This window comes from Amblyomma maculatum, chromosome 11 (genome assembly GCF_055883805.1).
Source record: "Amblyomma maculatum isolate TAMU_Amacu chromosome 11, ASM5588380v1, whole genome shotgun sequence".
Taxonomy (NCBI): domain Eukaryota; kingdom Metazoa; phylum Arthropoda; class Arachnida; order Ixodida; family Ixodidae; genus Amblyomma; species Amblyomma maculatum.
The window spans coordinates 108,955,036-108,978,679 of record NC_139354.1 but is presented as its reverse complement, the minus strand read 5'-3'; the positions used below and the strand labels follow the sequence as shown (position 1 = coordinate 108,978,679).

Here is a 23,644-nt window from a genome sequence, read left to right as displayed (position 1 = left end):
ACCAGCCCCTATACATAGCATTCATTGATTACGAAAAACCATTTGACTCAGTTGAAACCTCGGCGGTGATGCAGGCACTGCGAAATCATGGGGTAGACGAGCCGTGCGTGAAAGAGCTGGAAGATATATATAGTGGCTGCACAGCAACCATAGTTCTGCATAAAGAAAGTAACAAAATTCCTATAAAGAAAGGTGTTAGGCAAGGAGACACAGTCTCTCCAGTACTATTCACGGCTTGTTTAGAGGAAGTATTCAGAGACTTGGAATGGAAGCAGTTAGGGATAAGGGTAGATGGAGAATACCTCAGTAATCTGCGATTTGCTGATGACATTGCCTTGCTAAGCAACTCGGGGGATGAACTCCATATAATGATTGATGACCTAGACAGGAAAAGTAGAAAGGTAGGCTTGAAAATCAATAGGCAGAAGACTAAGGTAATGTTCAACAGCCTCGGGAAGGAACAGCAGTTTGCATTAGGTAGCGAAATACTGGAAGGAGTGGACGAATATGTCTACTTAGGACCGGTAGTAACCGCAGATCCGGTCCATGAAAAGGAAATAACAAGAAGAATAAGATTGGGATGGAGCGCATTTGGCAAGCACTCGCAGATTATGACTAGCAGCTTACCGGTATCGCTCAAGAGGAAAGTCTACAACAGTATGCATCTTGCCTGTACTCACCTATGGGGCTGAAACGTGGAGGCTAACCAAGAGAGTTCTACTTAAGTTGAGAACAACCCAGAGGGCTATGGAACGAAAAATGGTAGAGGTAGGGTAGAAAGCGTGCAGAGTGGGTAAGAGAAATAACTCAAGTTACCGACATTCTAGTACAAATTAAGAAGAAGAAATGGACATGGGCAGGACATGTAGTGCGAAGAGAGGATATCCGATGGTCGCTGAGGGTAACAAACTGGATTCCAAGGGAAGGAAAGCGTAGCAGGGGGCGGCAGAAAGTTAGGTGGGCGGATGAGATTAAGAAGTTCGCAGGGGTCAAGTGGATGCAGCTTGCACAGAACCGGGTTAAGTGGAGAAATATGGGAGAGGCCTTCATCCTGCAGTGCGTATAATCAGGATGATGATGATGATGATGATGATGATGATGATGATGATGATGATGATGATGATGATGATGATGATGATGAGATTTATCAGGAAGAGGAAGTGTACGGAGAGTTTCTCTAATGTTGTCATAGTGAACGTTGATTTCCTTTTATAGTGAAGAGTAGTGTCCCACGTTGGTGGATAAGGCCAGGGAATCCCAGGCGCCTGGTGTTGAATTTCGCGGGCGAGGCGATGCACTACCTCATTGCCTGGGATTCCAGCGTGACCAGGAATCCACCTCAGTGTTACAGTGTGGGGACGTAGTTTGGTAAGAGCTCTGTGTAGATCATCGTGTAGTTCTTCAGGAATGCGACCCGTGTGAATGGCGCGTATAGCTTGTATTGAATCAGTGTATATGGTATATCCTGAAGGGTTAGGGGGTGCTTGTGCGAGGTCTTGAATACTGGTAACTATTGTTAGGGTCTCGAGAGTCGCTGTAGTTACCAGTATTCAAGACCTCGCACAAGAATTCGATTTTGCGCATCACATTCAAGAGGAAGCACTCAATTTCTGGTCCTTCGACTGCCCCACGTTGCACGGCACAATACTTCACTTTGAGAACGAGCCCCCCACAATTCTGCCGCATCGAGAACGTCTCAATGATGAAGTCGTGGACCCCTATTAGGGCTTCATCTTTAATGTTAGCATACATTACAGGTTTCACGCGCTGTTCAATTTTCACTAGTGCCACTCCCGGCAAAGGACGCCAATCTCTAAATTTACCAGCTTAATTTCATGCCTGACGAAATATGCTATGCATCGATTCCAGTTGTATGGGCAAACAACGATGAAACTTTTGATTCATTATTGCATTATTTGATAAACATAAAGGCTGCAGAATATTGTGATAAAGAGGCTGCGAGACAAAAAACACACACACAAAATGCAGACGATTTAAGGTACCCATGTAATAATGTTTCCAAATATGCTTTTTTATGCAGGAACATTTACATGTTACGAAAATTATTCTATGGTGATAGCGTTATTCTGTAAACGGCAATGCCATTATCACCCCACTATGTCGAAACGACCTTGCCTAATATCAAAATATCATTAAGAAGTTGCATTGAGGTCGTTTTGTTAAAAATCATTGATATCCACACTGCAGAAACACGACAAGGAGCCAAAACAATGACCTCCCGGGGAGAGGTGAAAGTGGGCGTTAAATAGGATTCACTCCATCCGTCAATCAAATGTGTGTTTGAAATCATATATGTAACCAGCACGCAACAGTTAGTGGCTAGAATATACGTTTCAAGGTTTTGAAAGCTTGTACCCGTGAAGCAAGGCAATGCAGATATAACTGCTGACGTATTGCGGACTTATTTCCGCTAAGGTCAAAACAATATTGCGTGATGCTCCTCCACAGGCGATAAAATGGGCTCTAGAATCCCCTTCTGGAACACGCACACTGAGCCTCTGGAAGCCCAAGAACCGAAAATGTCTTCCAATTCGCAAATACTTAATTTCTATCCAAACCGAAGCTAGAGATCAGTCTAACGCTCCTCTTATGGCGGCATAGAAGGAGGCTTCCACCATAGCGCTTAAAATACATTCTACCGTCAGACCTCGTGGCAACTTCTCTGAAGAATTTCAATGTGATGTGCTCTTTCACATCAGGTATATCCTTGAGATCAAGGTTCTGTTGGATACATTCAACATAGTCGCTTTAAGTCATCACATTTCTGTTCTTTAAATGTTCAGATATAGCAGACTGGTCACGCATAACATGAATAATGTGAGCTTAAAGCTTTGTGGAGGAGTTTATGCAGTTCAACTCAAAATGCTCCCGCGCTAAGTTGCGTTTTAAAGCATAACACAGCTCCGACTCTTCAAATAGGATCCTTAGCATGACTACCATAGCACCCCATATTGTTGATAAACTACTCAATACACACATAACCAAACTTAAGCAAGGAACACTACTGCAAGACAATCTTTAATTCATGCACAGCGTAAAAACAATTGAAAATTGAAGGCATGTATTGATGTAAAACCACATATAAAGCTTGCAAAAAATGCAAAAAAATGGGGAAAGGCAAAACAATGTTACACGTTGAGTAATACTATTGAGTAATACGTTGAGTAATAAGACGAAATATTTGATTAAGAAACGCCAGAGCATGAAAGCTTCCAATCCAACAGACCGGATCGAATTGGCCGAGATATCAAAGCTAATCAATAAGCGCAAGGTGGCCGATATAAGGAAGTATAACATGGAGAAAATTGAGCATGCTTTAAAGAACGGGGTAGCATTAAAGCGGTAAAGAAGAAATTGGGCATAGGTAAAAACCAGATGTATGCGATAAGGGAGAAGGCGGGCAACGTCATCCCTAATATGGACAAGATAGTCAAAGTAGCCGAGGAGTTCTATACAGATCTCTACAGTAGACAAAGTAGTCAGAACCGTAATGAGATTGGCGGTAGGGAAAAATAGGCATTCCTCCAGTGATGAAGGACGAGGTCAAGAAAGCATTAGAAACTATGAAAAGGGGGAAATCAACTGGAGAGGATCAGATACCTACAGATTTGCTGAAGGACGGTGGGGATATCGTGCTAGAAAAACTGGCCACCCTGTATACGCAGTGCCTGGTGTCATCGATGGTACCGGAACCATAGAAGAATGCAAACATTACCCTCATTCACAAGAAAGGGGACTCTAAGGACTTTAAAAACTGCAGACCAATCAGCTTACTGTCTGTTACGTATAAGGTATTTACTAAGGTAATCGCTAATAGAATCAGGACAACCTTAGACGGCAATCAAGCAGCGGATCAAGCAGGTTTTCGGAAACGGTACTCTACTATCGATCATATCCATGCCATCAACCAGGTGATAGAAAAATGCTCGGAATATAACCAGCCCTTATACATAGTATTCATTGATTACGAAAAAGCATTTGACTCAGTTGAAAGCTCGGCGGTGATGCAGGCATTGCGAAATCAGGGGGTAGACGAGCCCTACGTGACATTTCTTGAAGATATATATATTGGCTGCACATAAACCATACTTCTGCATAAAGAATGTAACACAATTCCCGTAAAGAAAGGTCTAAGGCAAAGAGACACAATCTCCCAAGTACTGTTCACAGCTTGCTTAGAGGAAGTATTTAGAGACTTGGAATGGGAGCAGTTGGAGATAAGGGTAGATGAAGAATACCTCAGCAATCTAAGATTTGCTGATGGCACTGCCCTGCTAGGCAACCCGGGGGATGAACTGCATATAATGATTGATGTCCTAGACAGGAAAAGTAGAAAGGTAGGCTTGAAAATCAATATGCAGAAGACTCAGGTAATGTTCAGCAGCCTCGGGAAGGAACAGCAGTTTGCATTAGGTAGCGAAATACTGGAAATAGTGGACGAATATGTCTACTTAGGACAGGTAGTAACCGCAGATCCGGACCATGAAAAGGAAATAACAAGAAGAATAAGATTGGGATGGAGCGCATTTGGCAAGCACTCGCAGATTATGACTAGCAGCTTACCGGTATCGCTCAAGAGGAAAGTATACAACAGTTGCATCTTGCCTGTACTCACCTATGGGGCTAAAACGTGGAGGCTAACCAAGAGAGTCTTTTTAAGTTGAGAACAACCCAGAGGGCTATGGAACGAAAAATGGTAGGGGTAACATTAGGAGATGGAAAGCGTGCAGAGTGGGTCAGAGAAATAACTCAAGTTACCGACATTCTAGTAGAAATTAAGAAGAAGAAATGGACATGGGCACGACATGTAGTGCGAAGAGAGGATAACCGATGGTCGCTGAGGGTAACAATCTGGATTCCAAGGGAAGGAAAGCGTAGCAGGGGCCGGCAGAAAGTTAGGTGGGCGGATGAGATTAAGAAGTTCGCAGGGGTCAAGTGGATGCAGCTTGCACAGAACCGGGTTAAGTGGAGAAATATGGGAGAGGCCTTCACCCTGCAGTGCGTATAATCAGGCTGATGATGATGATGATGAGAGATTTATCAGGAAGAGGAAGTGTACGGAGAGTTTCTCTAATGTCATAGTGAACGTTGATTTCTTTTTTGTAGTGAAGAGTAGTGTCCCACGTTGGTGGATAAGGCCAGGGAATCCCAGGCGCCCGGTGTTGAAGTTCGCGGGCGAGGCGATGCACTACCTCATTGCCTGGGATTCCAGCGTGACCAGGAATCCACCTCAGTGTTACAGTGTGGGGACGTAGTTTGGTAAGATCTCTGTGTAGGTCATCGTGTAGTTCTTCAGGAATGCGACCCGTGTGAATGGCGCGTATAGCTTTTATTGAATCAGTGTATATGGTATATCCTGAAGGGTTAGGGGGTGCTTGTGCGAGGTCTTGAATACTGGTAACTATTGGTAGGGTCTCGAGAGTCGCTGTAGTTACCAGTATTCAAGACCTCGCACAAGAATTCGATTTTGCGCATCACATTCAAGAGGAAGCACTCAATTCCTGCTCCTTCGACTGCCCCACGTTGCACGCCACAAAACTTCACTTTGAGAACGAGCCCGCCACAATTCTGCCGCATCGAGAACGTCTCAATGATGAAGTCGTGGACCCCTATTAGAGCTTCATCTTTAATGTTAGCATACATTACAGGGTTCACGCGCTGTTCAATTTTCACTAGTGCCACTCCCGGCAGAGGACGCCAATCTCTAAATTTACCAGCTTAATTTCATGCCTGACGAAATATGCTATGCATCGATTCCAGTTGTATGGGCAAACAACGATGAAACTTTTGATTCATTATTGCATTATTTGATAAACATAAAGGCTGCAGAATATTGTGATAAAGAGGCTGCGAGACAAAAAACACACACACAAAATGCAGACGATTTAAGGTACCCATGTAATAATGTTTCCAGATATGCTTTTTGATGCAGGAACATTTACACGTTACGAAAATTATTCGATGGTGATAGCGCTATTCTGTAAACGGCATTGCCGTTGTCACCTCACTATGTCGAAACGACCTTGCCTAATATCAAAATATCATTAAGAAGTTGCATTGAGGTCGTTTTGTTAAAAACCATTGATATCCCCACTGCAGAAACACGACAAGGAGCCAACACTATGACCTCCAGGGGAAAGGTGAAAGTGGGCGTTAAACAGAGTTCACTCTATCTGTCAATCAAATGTGTGTTTGAAATCATATATGTAACAAGCACGCAACAGTTAGTGGCTAGAATATGCGTTCCAAGGTTTTGAAAGCTTGTACCCGTGAAGCAAGGCACGGCAGATACTACTGCTGAAGTCTTTCCGACATATTTCCGCTAGGGTCAAAACAATATTGCGTGATACTCCTCCACAGGCGATAAAATGGGCTCTAGAATCCCTTTCTGCAACACGCACACTGAGCCTCTGGAAGCCCAAGAGCCGAAAATGTCTTCCAATTCGCAAATACTTAATTTCTATCCAAACCGAAGCTAGAGATCAGTCTAACGCTCCTCTTATGGCGGCATTGAAGGAGGCTTCCACCATAGTGCTTAAAATACATTCTACCGTCAGACCTCGTGGCAACTTCTCTGAAGAATTTCAATGTGATGTGCTCTTTCACATCAGGTATATCCTTGAGATCAAGGTTCTGTTGGATACATTCAACATAGTCGCTTTAAGTCATCACATTTCTGTCCTTTAAATGTTCAGATATAGCAGACTGGTCACGCATAACATGAATAATGTGAGCTTAAAGCTTTGTGGAGGAGTTTATGCAGTTCAACTCAAAATGCTCCCGCGCTAAGTTGCGTTTTAAAGCATAACACAGCTCCGACTCTTCAAATAGGATCCTTAGCATGACTACCATAGCACCCCATATTGTTGATAAACTACTCAATACACACATAACCAAACTTAAGCAAGGAACACTACTGCAAGACAATCTTTAATTCATGCACAGCGTAAAAACAATTGAAAATTGAAGGCATGTATTGATGTAAAACCACATGTAAAGCTTGCAAAAAATGCAAAAAAAATATGGAAAGGCAAAACAATGTTACACGTTGAGTAATACTATTGAGTAATACGTTGAGTAATAAGACGAAATATTTGATTAAGAAACGCCAGAGCATGAAAGCTTCCAATCCAACAGACCGGATCGAATTGGCCGAGATATCAAAGCTAATCAATAAGCGCAAGGTGGCCGATATAAGGAAGTATAACATGGAGAAAATTGAGCATGCTTTAAAGAACGGGGGAAGCCTTAAAGCGCTAAGGAAGAAATTGGGCATAGGTAAAAACCAGATGTATGCGATAAGGGACAAGGCGGGCAACGTCATCCTTATATGGCCAAGATAGTCAAAGTAGCCGAGGAGTTCTATACAGATCTCTACAGTAGCCAAAGTAGTCAGGACCGTAATGAGATTGGCGGTAGGGAAAAATAGGCATTCCTCCAGTGATGAAGGACGAGGTCAAGAAAGCATTAGAAACTATGAAAAGGAGGAAATCAGCTGCAGAGGATCAGATACCTACAGATTTGCTGAAGGACGGTGGGGATATCGTGCTAGAAAAACTGGCCACCCTGTATACGCAGTGCCTGGTGTCATCGACGGTACAGGAACCATGGAATAATGAAAACATTATCCTCATTCACAAGAAAGGGGACTCTAAGGACCTTAAAAATTACAGACCAATCAGCTTACTGTCTGTTACGTATAAGGTATTTACTAAGGTAATCGCTAATAGAATCAGGACAACCTTAGACGGCAATCAAGCAAAGGATCAAGCAGGGTTTCGGAAACGGTATTCTACTATCGATCATATCCATACCATCAATCAGGTGATACAAAAATGCTCGGAACATAACCAGCCCCTATACATAGCATTCATTGATTACGAAAAAGCATTTGACTCAGTTGAAACCTCGACGCTGATGCAGGCATTGCGAAATCAGGGGTAGACGAGCCGTACGTGAAAGTGCTGGAAGATATATATAGTGGCTGCACAGCAACCATAGTTCCTCATAAAGAAAGCAACGAAATTCCCATAAATAAAGGTGTTAGGCAAGGAGACACAATCTCTCCAGTACTATTCACGGCTTGTTTAGAGGAAGTATTCAGAGACTTGGAATGGAAGCAGTTAGGGATAAGGGTAGATGGAGAATACCTCAGTAATCTGCGATTTGCTGATGACATTGCCTTGCTAAGCAACTCGGGGGATGAACTGCAAATAATGATTGATAACCTAGACAGTAAAAGTAGAAAGGTAGGCTTGAAAATCAATATGCAGAAGACTAAGGTAATGTTCAACAGCCTCGGGAAGGAACAGCAGTTTGCATTAGGTAGCGAAATACTGGAAGTAGTGGACGAATATGTCTACTTAGGACAGGTAGTAACCGCAGATCCGGACCATGAAAAGGAAATAACAAGAAGAATAAGATTGGGATGGAGCGCATTTGGCAAGTACTCGCAGATTATGACTAGCAGCTTACCGGTATCGCTCAAGAGGAAAGTATACAACAGTTGCATCTTGCCTGTACTCACCTATGGGGCTGAAACGTGGAGGCTAACCAAGAGAGTTCTACTTAAGTTGAGGACAGCCCAGAGGGCTATGGAACGAAAAATGGTAGGGGTAACATTAAGAGATAGAAAGCGTGCAGAGTGGGTGAGAGAAATAACTCAAGTTACCGACATTCTAGTGGAAATTTAGAAGAAGAAATGGACATGGGCAGGACATGTAGTGCGAAGAGAGGATAACCGATGGTCGCTGAGGGTAACAATCCGGATTCCAAGGGAAGGAAAGCGTAGCAGGGGGCGGCAGAAAGTTAGGTGGACGGATGAGATTAAGAAGTTCGCAGGGGTCAAGTGGATGCAGCTAGCACAGAACCGGGTTAAGTGGAGAAATGTGGGAGAGGCCTTCGCCCTGCAGTGGGCATAATCAGGCTGATAATGATGAGTAATACTATTCGTTATTGTTTCGCAGATGAGCTTTAAGAGTGATTGACACGCCTTTTTAGGATATATATTTCATTAAATACGCTTTTTTATTTGCTTAATCTGAACAGAAAAAAAGACCCAAACACCAACTTTCTTTTTTTTTTCTTTGCATGTGGGTTGATTCAGGTAAACGTTACGATCAATGCCACTTTTTGTATTTTGGATGTGTCATTTAACATTATCCTGAAGAAGGTGTGGCGGAGCTGTAGGCAGTCCCAGTCTAGAGGCTTTTTCAACCCGCTAATACACACGTGGGGATACTGACAGTTCAGTATGAAACGCGCAGCACGCTCAAGCATCCTAATTAGTTTAGTGGCCCGATCCCAAACTGATGAAGCATATTGCCGCGAAACCTTCAAAACTGTATTTGTTTTTGTTTTTTAAGGAGCCGCCGGTGTGCAGCCTTATCACTGTGATTCGGCACGCATATCAATTCTGTATTCTTTGTTTGTTGTTGGTCAATGTCGCGAGACGCACCTTTATCAGTTTCTTTGCCGCGAAAGATGCGCCGAGATCTGTCTCGAATATTACGGTCACTCGCATATGCTTCTACAATGGTCCAGGTTGTGCTAGTAACAGTTTGCGACGTTATTTAGATGGTTCTGAGACGCCTTTAAATGGAGTGTTGACATGCGCGACAGGCAGTCTTAGTTCGACGATCGGCAAGCACGTTTGTTGCTATCGCCGCTGCCAAGTTGCTTGGTTCTTTTCCGCGCCCAATTCAGCCCAATAAAGAATTAATTTCGGAACTATCATACCTGTGTCCTCTCTTGGTGTCTACGGCCTTGGCACCACTACGTGTTATCTGGTGGAGGTGCTGCCCCCAGAGTCCGCGTTTACCCCTTAAAGCCAAGACAACAGTCCTGTTGCTGTTACCCTGGGGGACCAGCCAACAGGCCACCGAACCAGCCGCCAACTTCAAGGGCTCTAACCCAAACGGGGTCTGCCGGACTCCGTTCGATCTCGGAAAGCATCAATGCTGACAATTGCCCAGCCTGTAGCACCGGTTGTTTTCGTCCAACCACGTGAACCCCCCTGCTTCCATGGACGACTGGACGAGGATGCGGACAACTGGCTCCACCTCTTCGAAAGCGTGGCAAGTTTCAACGCCTGGAAGGACGAAACGAAGCTCAGGCAAGTCTACTTTTCTTTTGAACGTTCTGGCAGAACACGGTTCAAAAATCGCGAGGCAAATTTGAAGAATTGAGAGATATTCAAGAAAGAGTTTTCACTGCCTTTGTAAGTGTCGTCCGAAAGGAAAGACCCAGGCCCTTCATCAATCAATACTTGAACTCCCTAACGAGCCTGCCCAAGCGTACGTTGAGGAAATGAAGCGCCTTTTTCGCCGCGCCGACCGAAGGTGAGAGAGTGCAAATTTCAATCCGAGGGGTTAAAGAATCTCTTTTTGCAGGGCTTGTAAGGAATACGCCAAAAACCATGGTGGAATTTGAAATTGAAACTCATTGAGAAGACGTTGGATACCGGGATGCGCCACTACGAACGACCACTCGAACCGGTATACAGAAGCCCCTACAGCAACGACCACAAGGAATCGACAACTATCTGCTTAGCGGTGCGATTGTGCCATCAAGCCGTCAGTTCGGGTCCCCATCGCGGTACAGGGCCGCTTGCGTCGCCAGGCCGTAACTACGATGACTGTGTGCGCGAAAGGTCCCCAAGCCCGGGCAGGGGAAGCTAAACAGAGCAGCCTTTGGAGGTGAGGTTGCTTCACGGCGAAAACACAAAGATCCTTTATCGCCGACGATGAGTGACGACGACGCAGCCATTAAATCGCCGCTCCACATGACGACAACGTTGTCGAGATAACGACCAGACTTCAAGTTGACATTGCCGCCCAGCGAAGTGACGACGGTGTGTCGCGGCCGCGACCTCAGCACGAAACGAAGCAGAGTTCGAACACCAAAGCCAGTGTGCAATAAATACTAAGACGCGAACAAGCGATCTTGAGGTTGCTGTCGACGGACGCATGGTTAGTGCGCTAGTGGACACCGGAGCGGACTATTCAGTCATCAGTACACCGTTCGCCTCAGAAAAGTAACGACCATTTGGAATGGCGAGCTAATAGCACCGCTGGTGGTAACTTTATCACGCCGCCCGGGCGATGCATCGCAAGAGTGACTGTGAATGAACACATTTACCCTACGAGCTTCGTCTTGCAGCAGTGCTCCCTTTACCTGATCTTAGGTATGGATTGAGCATTTGACGATCATCGACCTCCGCTCAAAGCTCATCAAGCTCTCAACGGACAAAGCAATATCTTCCACGACGACTGTGACGCAACATTTCCGTATTGAGTATACTGCCCTGATCATGCATTGTCCTCTCCGTGGTTACCGGCGACATCGAAACTGCTGCAGATGTAGTCGAAGGAAACACCCAGCATGCTTTGGAGTGCGGACTAGGAGTTTCAAGAGGCACCGCCCGTTTCCGTCATGGACAAACTCAAGTGCTCATCACTAACTTCACCGAAGAATACCGGCACCTGAACAAGGGCATGACGACTGCTTTCCTTGATGAGCTAGTTGATACCCGAGAATTTTTCGTCCTCCCCAGCCAACATGAAGACGATGCACCCAACCAAACCAAGCAGCCCAATTTCTACATCAACCCAGTGCTCCTCTGAGACAGCCAAGACCGGATTCGTACTCTTATTGAAAGCTACAGCGAGTGCTTTTCTTCAGCGTCGAAGGTGTGGCAAACCCCGTTGGTAAAGCATCGCATCATGACCGCTACGTCAAAGCCCCTACCGTGTATCGCCGCGAGAACACCAGGCCATACGAGATCAAGGTGAGGAAATGTTGTGTGATGACGTGATCCAGCCATCGAACAGCCCCTGGGCGGCACCAGTCGTTTTGGTGAAGAAGACGGCGCACTTCGCTTCAGCGTTGATTACCGCCGCTTGAATAGCATAAGGAGAAAAGAGGTCTACCCACTTCCCCGCATCGACGACACACTGGGCCGGCTTTGTAACGCTAAATAGTTCTCGTCAATGGACCTGAAGAGGGGGTACTGGCAAATTGAGGTCGGCGAGAGAGATCGATAGAAGACGGCGTTCATAACACGGGACGGCTACTTTGAATTCAAGGTAATGTCATGTAGTTTCTGCTCCACACCAGCCACGTTCCAACGGTTAATGGACGCTGTCCTGGCTGGCTTAAAGTGCCAGCTTTGTTTGATATACTTGGACGACGTCGTTGGGTTCTCATCAAACTTTGAAGCCCATCTGAGAAGGCTTCGAACAGTACTTTACGCAATCAAGTCCTCAAGTTTACGTTAAAAGCAAAGAAGTGTCACATCGCCTACGAAGAGATGCTGTTTCTTGGTCATATCGTATGCAAGGAGGGAGTTCCTCCCGACCCACAGAAAACTGCTGCGATCGCACAGTTTCTACAGCCTAGTGACAAGAAAGCTATGTTCCAATTCCTCGGACTGCGCGTATTACCGACGATTCGTGAAGAACTTCTTGCGCCTCGCCGTACCTTTGACGGAGTTTACAAAGGCAGACGTGTCATTTAAATGGGAAGCACCGCAAGCGGTAGCCTTCGAGGAACTTAGGCGCCGATTACAGTCCCCTCCTGTGTTAGGCCACTTTTATGAGAACGCAGAGACCGAGATACATACCGACGCGAGCAGTCTGGGCCTAGGAGCTGTTCTCATTAAGAAGAATTCCAGACAGGAGAAAGTAATCACCTACGCTAGAAGGACTCTCGAATGCCTAAGTGAATTACGCGACGACCGAGAAGGAGTACCTTGCAATCATCTGGGCCACTTCAAAGTTCCCTCCGTACGTATACGGCAACCATTCAAGGTGGTAAGCGATCACCACGCGCTCTGCTGGTTGGCAAATGTGAAATTTCCCTCCGACCGTCTTGCCCGATGGAGCCTACGTCTTTAAGCATTAGACGTCACAGTCGTCTATACGTCAGACCGCCGGCACTCCAATGCAGACTGCTCGTCACGGGAGTGCTTGTCATGAGCCCCTGTTTATGCACCGGCCAAAGAAGACAACGAAGACGCCTTTTGGGACCTGTAAGCGCCAGCAGTTTCACAGAACAACAGCGATCAGACTCTGAGCTGAAAGCGCTACACAACAATCGCGGACATGATCACTATGTAGGTCGACGCTGAACACAAGACCTGAGACACCATCTTGCTGTACGTGATTTTCGTGTATAACACGGCAGTCCAAGAGACGACCAGAGCGACCCCGTTCAAGCTTGAGCACTACAGGGAGCCAATGTCGACGCTAGACGCAATGCTGCCGCTCGTGACCAACGAGAACAATTTTCATTTCATCGCCTACCTGCAGCGTGCAGAGGAAGCCCGCCGACTTGCACGGCTGCGTATTAGAGACCACAGCGCACCGACACCAGACAAACAACTTACGACGACGCCACGCAGAGTATAATCCAGAAGACCAAGTGTGGGTTTAGACTCCAATTCGCTGCCGTGGAATAAGTGAAAAGCTACTACGTCAATACTTTGGGCCATACAAAATCATTTGCCGCTTCGGACAACTCGACTATGAAGTCATTCTCGACGGTGCGACCGCATTATAACGGCGACGTGCGCACCGAGAAATCTTTCATGTTGTTCGTCTGAAGCCTTATTACGCGCGTTAGAGAATCTGTAGTATTTAAACTGTGTAATGTTTATGTTTAGGTTTCTTTGTTTATTTTGGAACATCGTGGCGATGTTTCTTAAGGGGGGGAGTAATGCCGCGAAATCTTCAAAACTGTGTGTTTTTTTTAGCAGCCGCCGGCATGCGGTCTTATCACTGTGATTCTGACACGTATATCAATTCTGTTTTCTTTGTTAATGCTCGATGTCGCTTGACGCACCTTTATCAGTTTCTTCGCCGCACAAGATGCGCCCAGATCTTTCTCGAAGATTACGGCTACTCGCGTATGCTTCTACAATCTTCCAGGTAGTGCTAGCAACAGTTTGCGACGCTATCTACATGGTTCTGAGCCGTCTTTAAATTGGGCGTTGACGTGTGCGACAGGCATTCTTAGTTCGACGATCGACGAGCACGTTTGTTACTATCGCCGCCGAGTTACTTAGTTCTTTTGCGGGCGCAAGTCAGCCCAATAAAGAATTGATTTCGGTTCTATCACGCCTGTGTTCTCTATTGGTGTCTACGGCCTTGTCACCACTACGTAACAATATTCCGAGACTGGCCGAACATTTGAGACGTAGAGACCTTCCTTTATGTTTTGGGTACATTGGCGAACTTTCCTTTAACCAAATTCAAATCAATGTGCTACATATCCAACATGCTTAGAACAGGTTAAATTAGCAAAAAAAAAAACATACGCGTTTCATATTCTCATGTACTTCTATTCCGTGGCTTCATAATTCACATGTCAACGCAAGTTGAGTGCTTAGGTTCTTGAAAGAGATAGGGAAAAGACGTGCTTTAAACTCGGCCTTTACACCTTATATACTGATAACTTACCACTGTAAACTATTTGCTACTGAAGGAGATTTTTTGAACCAGCAGATACGAAGGTGAAACACACGTGGAAGTGTACTAACTTTCTGATTACAATTCTTTTACTTCCCCTACAGCTATTTCAAGTTAGCTTCACACTGTTCTCGAAGTTGTGACATCTATACTGTTTTCTCAATCACTGCTGCGGAATATCGAAACAAGGGCATTTCTACAACGCACTGAGGAGGGAAGGTAAATGAACTTCTATCTATCCCCGCACTCGGCATACTTTATCAGGGGGAATTATTCAGAGAAATAATATAACATTAACATTTTTTTTTTCGTTCCACAATCCTTTTTAAGCGCTGAGGTTTCATAAGCGTCGCTATAAAAAAACTGAATCTGAGAAATTTCTCCCACCTTTCCTATGCGTAGTGGTAAGTGCAATTCTCTTGCTTCTAACGAACAACAAAGTTGGCGTTTCGCTTTCATCAAGCCTAATGATTGCCGTAGACCTCATTACCAAATTGCTAATGAGCCCTATTTCTCGTTATTATTTAAAGATAGCAATTTTTAAAAGTTGCCTCATCAACACACGTGAAAAGAGTGGATATTTGTTAGGCAAGGACAGATGTTAAGCGTCACATAAATAAAAAAAAACTGGAATCGCTTTGAATATATGCAAGCACAGCATTGTGCAGAATTTTATGTTGACGTAAATCGGCATTCGAGAAGCCAAAGCCTACTGTGGCCCTTTCAAAACGAGACGATGTCTGATTTTCATGAAGAGTTAAATAAGGATATCCCGGTTCTAATTTACTTCTTTTTTTTTACATTTTTGTTCCGGGAACAAAGCGGTGGAAGTGTAAAAAAAAACAAATATCAAGGAAAATATCTAGCATGAAAGCGTACCGTATCCGAACAATTAAGTGTAGCAGAAAATGACTCTAATGCAACCTAACATCAAACGTTCTTATTCACGACATGAAAACATTGTACACATTAAGCTAACGAACTGATGCAATCACTGAATGCCTGTTTAAATAAAAGCCTAAAATAAAATTCGGAGGAAAGCGGTAAGAGCGAGAGAGAGGATATGAGTTTGCTTAGTTCGTTAGAATATTGTATGTATACGCTGAAGAATTTGATCAAATTTTATTGCAATTGCATTTCAATCGCGTTCAGAATAAATTTATATACGTTTGGCTTTGAGCACTGAAGTTAGAACTGTTCGTCTGCACTTCTGAATTACGAAACGCACAAAGATGTTTTGCAGTATTTCTCAAGACTACGAAAGTGACAGCGCGCAGAACCCAGACAGGGAACGCATAGTCTAATAATGGTTATAAATGCGTTAATCGTATCACTTGAACTGTTGTTCTGAGAGTGCTTGTTTCGGTTTGTGGCATAGTGCACTGCTCTCAGACCAGTACCTATCCTGTGGGCCTTTTCTTCCTCGCTGTCCACTAGTCGCACAGAGCTTCTACTCAGTCATTTCTGCCACTGCGCACTTATGCTTTAAACACAGGTGAGTTAAAGTGCTGCCATGTAAAACTGTAAAAATATCATCTAACCGCCAATTACGTGTGACATATCGACAGCATAGCCGCTCCTTATGCATTCAGAATGCCATACGCTCCGTTCGACTTGCTCTCATGTGTTGGGTAATAGATCCATTGTTGAGATATGGCTTTCGCATGTCTCGACTAGCGATTCGGTTCTATGTTTCACGCATATAGAAGCAAACAATTACGAGAGCACTGCAGAATCTACACTGGAGAAATGCGAAAGCCTGAGCATTGTTGCTGCTCATGGTAAATAGCGCCTCTTGTCGAACACAAACCAGCGCACCGTTGAACGCATCAAAGTTCAGTGACGTTCTATAATTGGTCTACAGGAAAGTGAAGGCGTACTATCTGTCGCTAGCGGAATCTCGCTGACACATCTCGCAGACAACACAGCAAAGCTCAGACTTGCGCATTTCTTCAGTGTAGATTCTGCAGTGCTCTCGGAATTTTTTTGTGCTCTGTTACGCCCTATTTATATATTTTGTAATGAATTGATGCTCATTACACACTTCTGATCACTATCAAACATTTATTAGCTCATTAATTGAAACACATCGACCTCCAGTTGCCGTGCCGTCACATCCCTTGGACGTCGACATTCGTTGTATGGCTATTTCGACGTCTGACAGATTTTGCATTTACATTTTTTTTACTTTAATTATTGAACTACAATCATCCGATGGACATCATTTTCTTGTCAATTATATCCAATTTTTTAATCCAGACTGTTAGAGAACGATACAAGACTGTACACACGTTCCGTATGCTGGTTCTACGCACACTACCTTTCCGACATTGCCTAGTAATGCTTTATCTTAATAAGTGTCAAACTTGTGCGACAATGTCGCGGCATACACTTATTTCCCCAGAAGTTGCCACCTCACCGAATGTGACTGCAATACAATGCCGGCAAAATGCTGTCACGGCCTGCTTCGCGAGCTAATAAAAAGCGATGCGCGACACGCGTAGAGCGTCGCTCAAGTGCCAAAAAGCAGCTGATGGCGCCGGCTACTCAGCACATGAGCGGATATGAGGCTACGTGAGCTGCCCAGAAGTGCTCGGACCAGGCTAGGCTTTTTCGATTAAACATGGCCGTCCTGGTGTGCCCCCTCTAGATTATAGTGACTGCTCTTCTAGTTAATGCGTTGCGCTTGTCATTAAGCTTGTGTGGAAGCCATTTTTGTGTACGAAGAACGTTTTAGGCGTCTCCTTATTGTTTCTTTGAATACCTGCTATCCACCAATCACCTGTGCCTTTGAATGCATTCTGTTCTGTTTATATACTTTAACGAGGGGAGGGGGTACATTATTAGTTTTCTCTATGGTTATTACATCACTTCGATTTGACTAATGGCCTATTTTCTTCTTTTGCGTTCCGTAGCCACCCAGGAAGATGTTTGTTTTTTTCCTTTCGGATAGGCTATTCACGAAAATGCAGGCATTTTTGTCTGACTACATAAATCCCAGAAGTACTAAACATAAATATGTCTATAAGCTCATCTTATTTCGCGCTGGTCTCATCTCTGCGTACACGTTTCAACCGCCTGTAATGTAACCATAAAACGATAGTTAATCAAATGACGAAATTTGTATCTTATGTAGTTGCAGTATAGAATAATACTTCCCCATATGACCCGAGCATTATGACTTGCTCCTAATGATGGCTACCACAACTATTTTTGCAAACATTACTGCTATTTGCTTAATTTCCCTTTGTGACATAAACCATTTTACATCACTCTTTAAACTTATCGTATTTGCCAATGCACACTTCGGAAGGGCCCGATTCTCAAGTGCGAACCTGTCGCTTTTGGTCCTCTGCATGTCTCCCTGCGTCCGTGTCCGTTTAGTATTATGTGGCAAGGGAAGTAGGTTTATCCGGCAAACCCGGTTTTACGTATTGTTTCTGGTGTTTTGTAAGAAATATTTATTGGTACAATATTAAGGTCCTTTTTAATGAGCGAAACCCTCATCTTTTCCTGTAAAAGAAACGTAGAATCCTAAAAATAGGCATTCGCTTCCTATCTTATTGCTGTGAGCCCGCAAGTACGCTACTGATAATTGGTCTTCCTTGCATGTAACGTTATATTTTAACCCGCCGTTTTTTAGCATGCCGCTGGGCGCAGTGTATCTGTCTCCCACGACGCAGCGAAGCTCCAGGCTCATTATTCATTTTGACCTATTCACCGGGCTAATCATGAAACCACTCGACCCGTACGGAATTGATGACATCACACGTACATTTAATATAGGAAAACATAAATAGAGTTAACTTTGGAAAACTAAAGTCATAGAAACCGCGAAGCCAATCTGTCTCCGACCATGTCCCTGGCCAACTACCGCCTGCCACAGGAACGCTTGTGAGGAGGACAGTGATATATACAATACAAGTTGCGCGATTACTTAGGCATAAAGTCCGCTTTAGTCAAGTCGTATGGTCATGCTGCACGGCCTAGCGCTAGAATATTTCACTCAAGTTCCAAGGGTCGTGAAAGGCTGGATTCTGGATTCACCTCCCCTTCTCAGTGGCAAATAGTAAGCTGGCATCTCCTGCCCATTTGTGCCCCCATGGTGGACGGCGCAGGGAATCGTAAGCCGATGAGGCTTCGTGCATTTTTACTTAGGGCAGAAAAATGGTAGTGTTTTAACAAAGCTACATCAAGTAGGATGTGCGAGAGATTTTGCGCCGCTCTATGCGTTTTGTAATTTCACCTTATCGTCATTAGCTACCTATTTCCTCGGTGTCGTTTTCAGCGCTGCCGTTTAAAATGATGTTTAACAGGCAGCTCAACGATCCACATTATTGCCCAGCCAGGGTATACAACCCTTCCGGCAGTCCAACTCTCCATTAGGAGGTGGCGTTGAGGAGAGTTTGAATCAGTAATGTGCTGGCTCTTGCGCTCAAATCCTGCTGGATATCGCAGAATCATCTCATGACATTTCGTTTTTGCCCGCTTCCACTGCTGAAGTAAAAATGGGTCATTTTCTAGCATTTTTCAAGCATCGGACGACTCGCGTGCTGCATTTTCGCAGCCACGGTTGCCACCTATATAGCTCACGCCTGTTAACAAATATGAACACAAGGACCTAAAAGCCGGGAGTGATAGGCATTTGGAGCCAACAATTAGGCCTGCGTCTTTACGTCTAGATTATTTGTGACTGAAGATAAAGCGCACGGGAAGACACACACAAGAGAAGAAGACACAGGACACGCGCTACTTGGATAGCGCGTGTCCTGTGTCTTCTTCTCTTGTGTGTGTCTTCCCGTCCGCTTTATCTTCAGTCAAATTACAATGCACCATCTAGCCCAACTTCAAGTTTTGTTAAATTATTTGTGACGAGGGCAGGAAAGCCAGAAAGCTTTAGCTGACAGGTGAAAGTTGGTGGAGACGGCGACTTACAGTTTACTGTGGGAACGCGCGTGGTGATCGGCTGCGCCCATAGCTATAAGGGTCTGTACTCGCTTCTCATGTGCAATTCGTACCTGCAAATTGCAGATTGGAGAGGCGAGCATGTGCCTTTTTTTTCTGGGCTCTGCAGAGCATTCTCTCCAAATTCGAGGTTAGCACGACAGAGAACGGGGGGATGTTCGCAGTATCAGAATACAAGATGAACGACGAATCGCCACAAACTCTAGAGCATTGCACCACGTTATTCATCTAAGAGCGAAGCTTCTTGAACTCCTTAGACAGCTCAATTTCGATAAATTAAATCTTGTACACATCACTTTCAATGCTTTGAATTGCGGTTTGGTTTGCAGTAGCATAGGCAGTAACCTCGTCGTATATACGCGATATAAAATCTATTGAGGACTGGGCACTCTCCATTCATTTTGCAGATCATGCATGACTGATTTCCACACCAGAATCCGGTAATACTTTTACGAAAAACAGCTGAAAGGATCTTTCAGGGAGCTGATGCCCTTTGATACTCATTTAACCACTTCACTCTTCATTGTTGTATCTATTATGTCACACATGCCCATTAGAGCATACAGTTATAAGCTACTGCATTATGAGCAAGGCTACCCGCCATACATATTAAGCCCAGCTTGAACCAAACATTGCAAACGCGCCTGTGTGGTATTGGAGTAGCGAGTCTGACTCGTGATCCAATGGTCCCGGTTTCGATTCCCACGTCGCCCGGTCAGCGGAAAGGAGGTACTGGAGTTGGTAGATTATGTCGGCTCAGCCATGGTACTTGTTCTCGTGAAATATTTATATCAAGGCGAAAGCCTTAAATGGCTCATGCTGTCATGTGCAAAATGGCGACCAAGATGGGATGTTTGGCCAGGCTGCTAGGATGACCAACACCGTCGGGAAGCTACCGGAGTTCCAGCCGGACAGCGGCGACTTCGAAGTGCACCTGGAACGCTTCGGGTTATTCGCTGCTGCCAACGACGTCACAGATGACAAGAAACTGCACGTTTTCTTAATGTCTATAGGCGAGCAGGCCTATGTCACGCTCCGGAGCTTAATGCTGCCGCAAACGCTGGCGAAGTCTTCAATCAAGGAAGTAGTAAGTGCGCTTAAGAAGCACTATGCTCCCAAACGCTCGCTTGTCATCGAACGCTATCGGTTGAACCAGCGCAGGCAGGAAACCCATGAGAACATCGCTGATTTTATAGTCGAATTGAACAGGCTAGCGGCAGCCAGTGAATTCGGCACGTTTCTGAACGAGGCTCGGCGGGACCAGCTCGTGGCGGGAATGCGTTCCGAAGCAATACGATGACGACTGCTGGCCCTTCCTGATGATGAATAACATTGGACCGAGCGTTTAGTGTGGCCATAGTCATGAAAGCCGTGAGCCAGGAAACTAAGGAGATGCTGCAATCGTCGAGCAACCAAGCAGCAGCGTAGGAAAGCACCGAAGTCTACTGGAAGCAGGCGACAGTGAAACAACGGAACGCGCAACTGGAAAAATTGCTATCAAGCAGGGAGCCAGAGCAAGCGTTCGTAGGAATGCGTCGCAAGGGACGAACGCACCCTTTCGCCGATGCGGAGGCGAACACTACTTACCTGTGAGCTGCCCTTTTGTAAATAGACGCTGCCTCCAAAGTAAAAAAAAAAGAGGTCACGTTGTAAAAGTGTGCAGATTGAAAGTAGTGCACTCTGTAGAGTCGGGTGATAACAGTAGTGAGCTGCTGACTCTGTGTCACACTAACCAGAAGGCTGGCGCGTCTGCTATTGTTATTGTGGTTACAATAAATGGCAGAGCAATTAAAATAAAAATAGACACAGGTGCAGCTGTATCAATTATGTCTGAGAAAGAGTGGGCGAAACACTTTCCTCATGCCTGTTTAAGACAAGCTAATGTGAAATTGGTCATATGCAACGGAATGCCTGTGCCTATTGTTGGAGTCCTGGACGCCAAATTGCAGTATAAAGATAAATGTTTTGATTTGCCGCTAGTTATTGCAAGAGAAACGGAGGGTGTGAGAATGCCCACGTTTTTAGGTCGACAATAGCTTTCAAATATTAAGCTGGACTGGCATGAGATAATGACTGTGCAGGCAGTGGAAAGCGAGACGGCCCCCACAAAAAAATATCGCCATGTGTTTGACTCTGGTTTTGGTGTTATCAAAGATGTCAAAGCTAGCATTTTCTAGAAAGAAAATGCGCGCGCCCTGTGTTTGCTAAAGCAAGACCAGTTTCGTACGCTTTACGCGATCAAGTCGAGCATGAATTGGCGAATTTAGGGAAAGCTGGTGTCATCGATCTGGTAAAGCATAGCAGTTAGGCAACGCCCCTGGTCATAGTTCCTAAAAATAACAGCAAAGAACTGCGTCTGTGTGGTGATTACCGGGTCACCATAAACTCGGTAATTGAGGCTGAGCATTATGCCTTGCCGCTGTCTGAAGACATTTTTGCAACATTGCAAGGCGGAACAGTGTTTTTCGTTCCTGACCTGTCGAAGGCGCACCTGCAGCTCGAGCTAGATGAGCAAGCTCAAGAATTGCTGACTATTAATACGCACGTGGGCCTCTTTAGGTTTCATCGCTTGCCGCGGAATATATTTTGCACCGGCAGCGTTCCAAGCTGTCATGAACCATACGTCATGGTATGCCGGATACGGCCTGCTACTTGGATGACATAATCATCACAGGCAGGAACTATAGGCAGGCTTACGAAAGAGTGGAATGGGTCGTTCTGCGCCTGAGTGAACACGGTGTAAGTGTGAATGAGAAAAAGTGTGCTTTGTTTAAGCAACGCACAATCTACCCGGGACATGCAATTGATAAGGATGGCCTGCATTCGACTCCGGAAAAGATGGTGGCCATAAAAAAAGCACCCCTGCCGACAAACGTGACCCAGTGGACGGCTTTTTCGGGCATGATAAACTTTTATGCCAAATGTTTGCCAAATTTGCCACCGGTTCTTGAACCACTTCACGACTTGCTCCGCAAAGAAGGTAAATGGCACTGGCCGCGTCAGTGTTACGAGGCTTTCACATTAGCCAAAAGCATGTCTGATAAAAGTGTCTTGACGTTTTATAATGCAAAAAAGAAATTCAGATCACATGTGATGCCTCCGAGTACGGACTCACGCAGTATTGTCGCACGTCGAAAATGGCAATAAAAAACCCATAGCCTTTGTGTCTCAGTCATTGTCGTCATTCGAAAGGAACTACGGACAAATAATAAAAGACGCCCTAGGCATTATGGTTGCCGTGAAAACATTTCACAGGTACTTGTGCGGGCGGGTGTTTAACATTTTCACTGACCATCAGCCACTCACTATTCTGTTTGATACGAAAAGGCAGGGCAGCGCGGTAAACACTGCAAGAGTGCATCGGCGGCTCGCATTTTTGGCATAAGCCGGGATCTGCTTTCAGTCATGCGGATGCATTGTCTCGCTTGCCACTACCCGACTCAGGGGAACAGTGTGAGAAAAGCTTTTACTTTTCGTCTCTGAATGGAGTTGCCTGTAACGGCAAAGGATATGGAGTGTGACACTGGTCGAGATAAACTGCTAAGTGCGGTACGGGATATGATATGGCATGGCTGGCCGAGAACTGTGTCCAATCCGGTAAAATAATTTTTCATTCGCCGATTTGAGCTCAGTATTGACAATGGATGCCTGGTATGAACAAAGAGCGGCCATTCCCGAGTCACTCCGGAACCAGGTGCTGGATGTATTGCATGAACAAAATCTGGGTATAACCAGAATGAAAGCTGTAGCAAGATTCATGGTGTAGTGGCCTGACATTCATAATGCCCTCGAGCAATGTGTCCGGAATTGTCAGATTGCCGGTCTGGTATTATAAACAGCGCGAACAGAAAGACACAAGACAAGATAAAAGGAAGCCCCAGGACAAGCGCTTGTCCTGTAGCTTCCTTTTATCTTGTCTTGTGTCTTCCTGTTCGCGCTGTTTATATTAGCAATGAATGTTTACCAACTCGCCCAACAAGGTATCTTGGTTGGCCAGTCTGTTCTCCCCTCCGCACAGCCCGTACCTTTGGCCCACTGGCTACTGTGCCCTTCTGGCTACTGTGACCCATGGGAGTGTATACATTTAGATTTAGCGGAAAAAGAAGGAAAATTGTTCTTTGTCGTGATTGATGCATTCTCCAAACGGTTAGAAATCAAAGCTATGACAGTGATAACCGCTGCCAAAACGG

General features: G+C 45.1%; 1 protein-coding gene across 1 annotated transcript in view; it reads left to right on the top strand.

The window, feature by feature from the left end:
- LOC146174641 (uncharacterized) overlaps positions 1–23,644 on the top strand; it is a 115,010-nt gene that overhangs the window by 4,905 nt on the left and 86,461 nt on the right. The window contains exons 2-3 of the mRNA XM_084585421.1: positions 14,594–14,708; positions 14,820–14,893. Of these exons, the coding sequence (XP_084441547.1) occupies positions 14,884–14,893 (10 nt within the window). The 5' untranslated portion in view covers positions 14,594–14,708; positions 14,820–14,883. The remainder of the gene's footprint in view (positions 1–14,593; positions 14,709–14,819; positions 14,894–23,644) is intronic.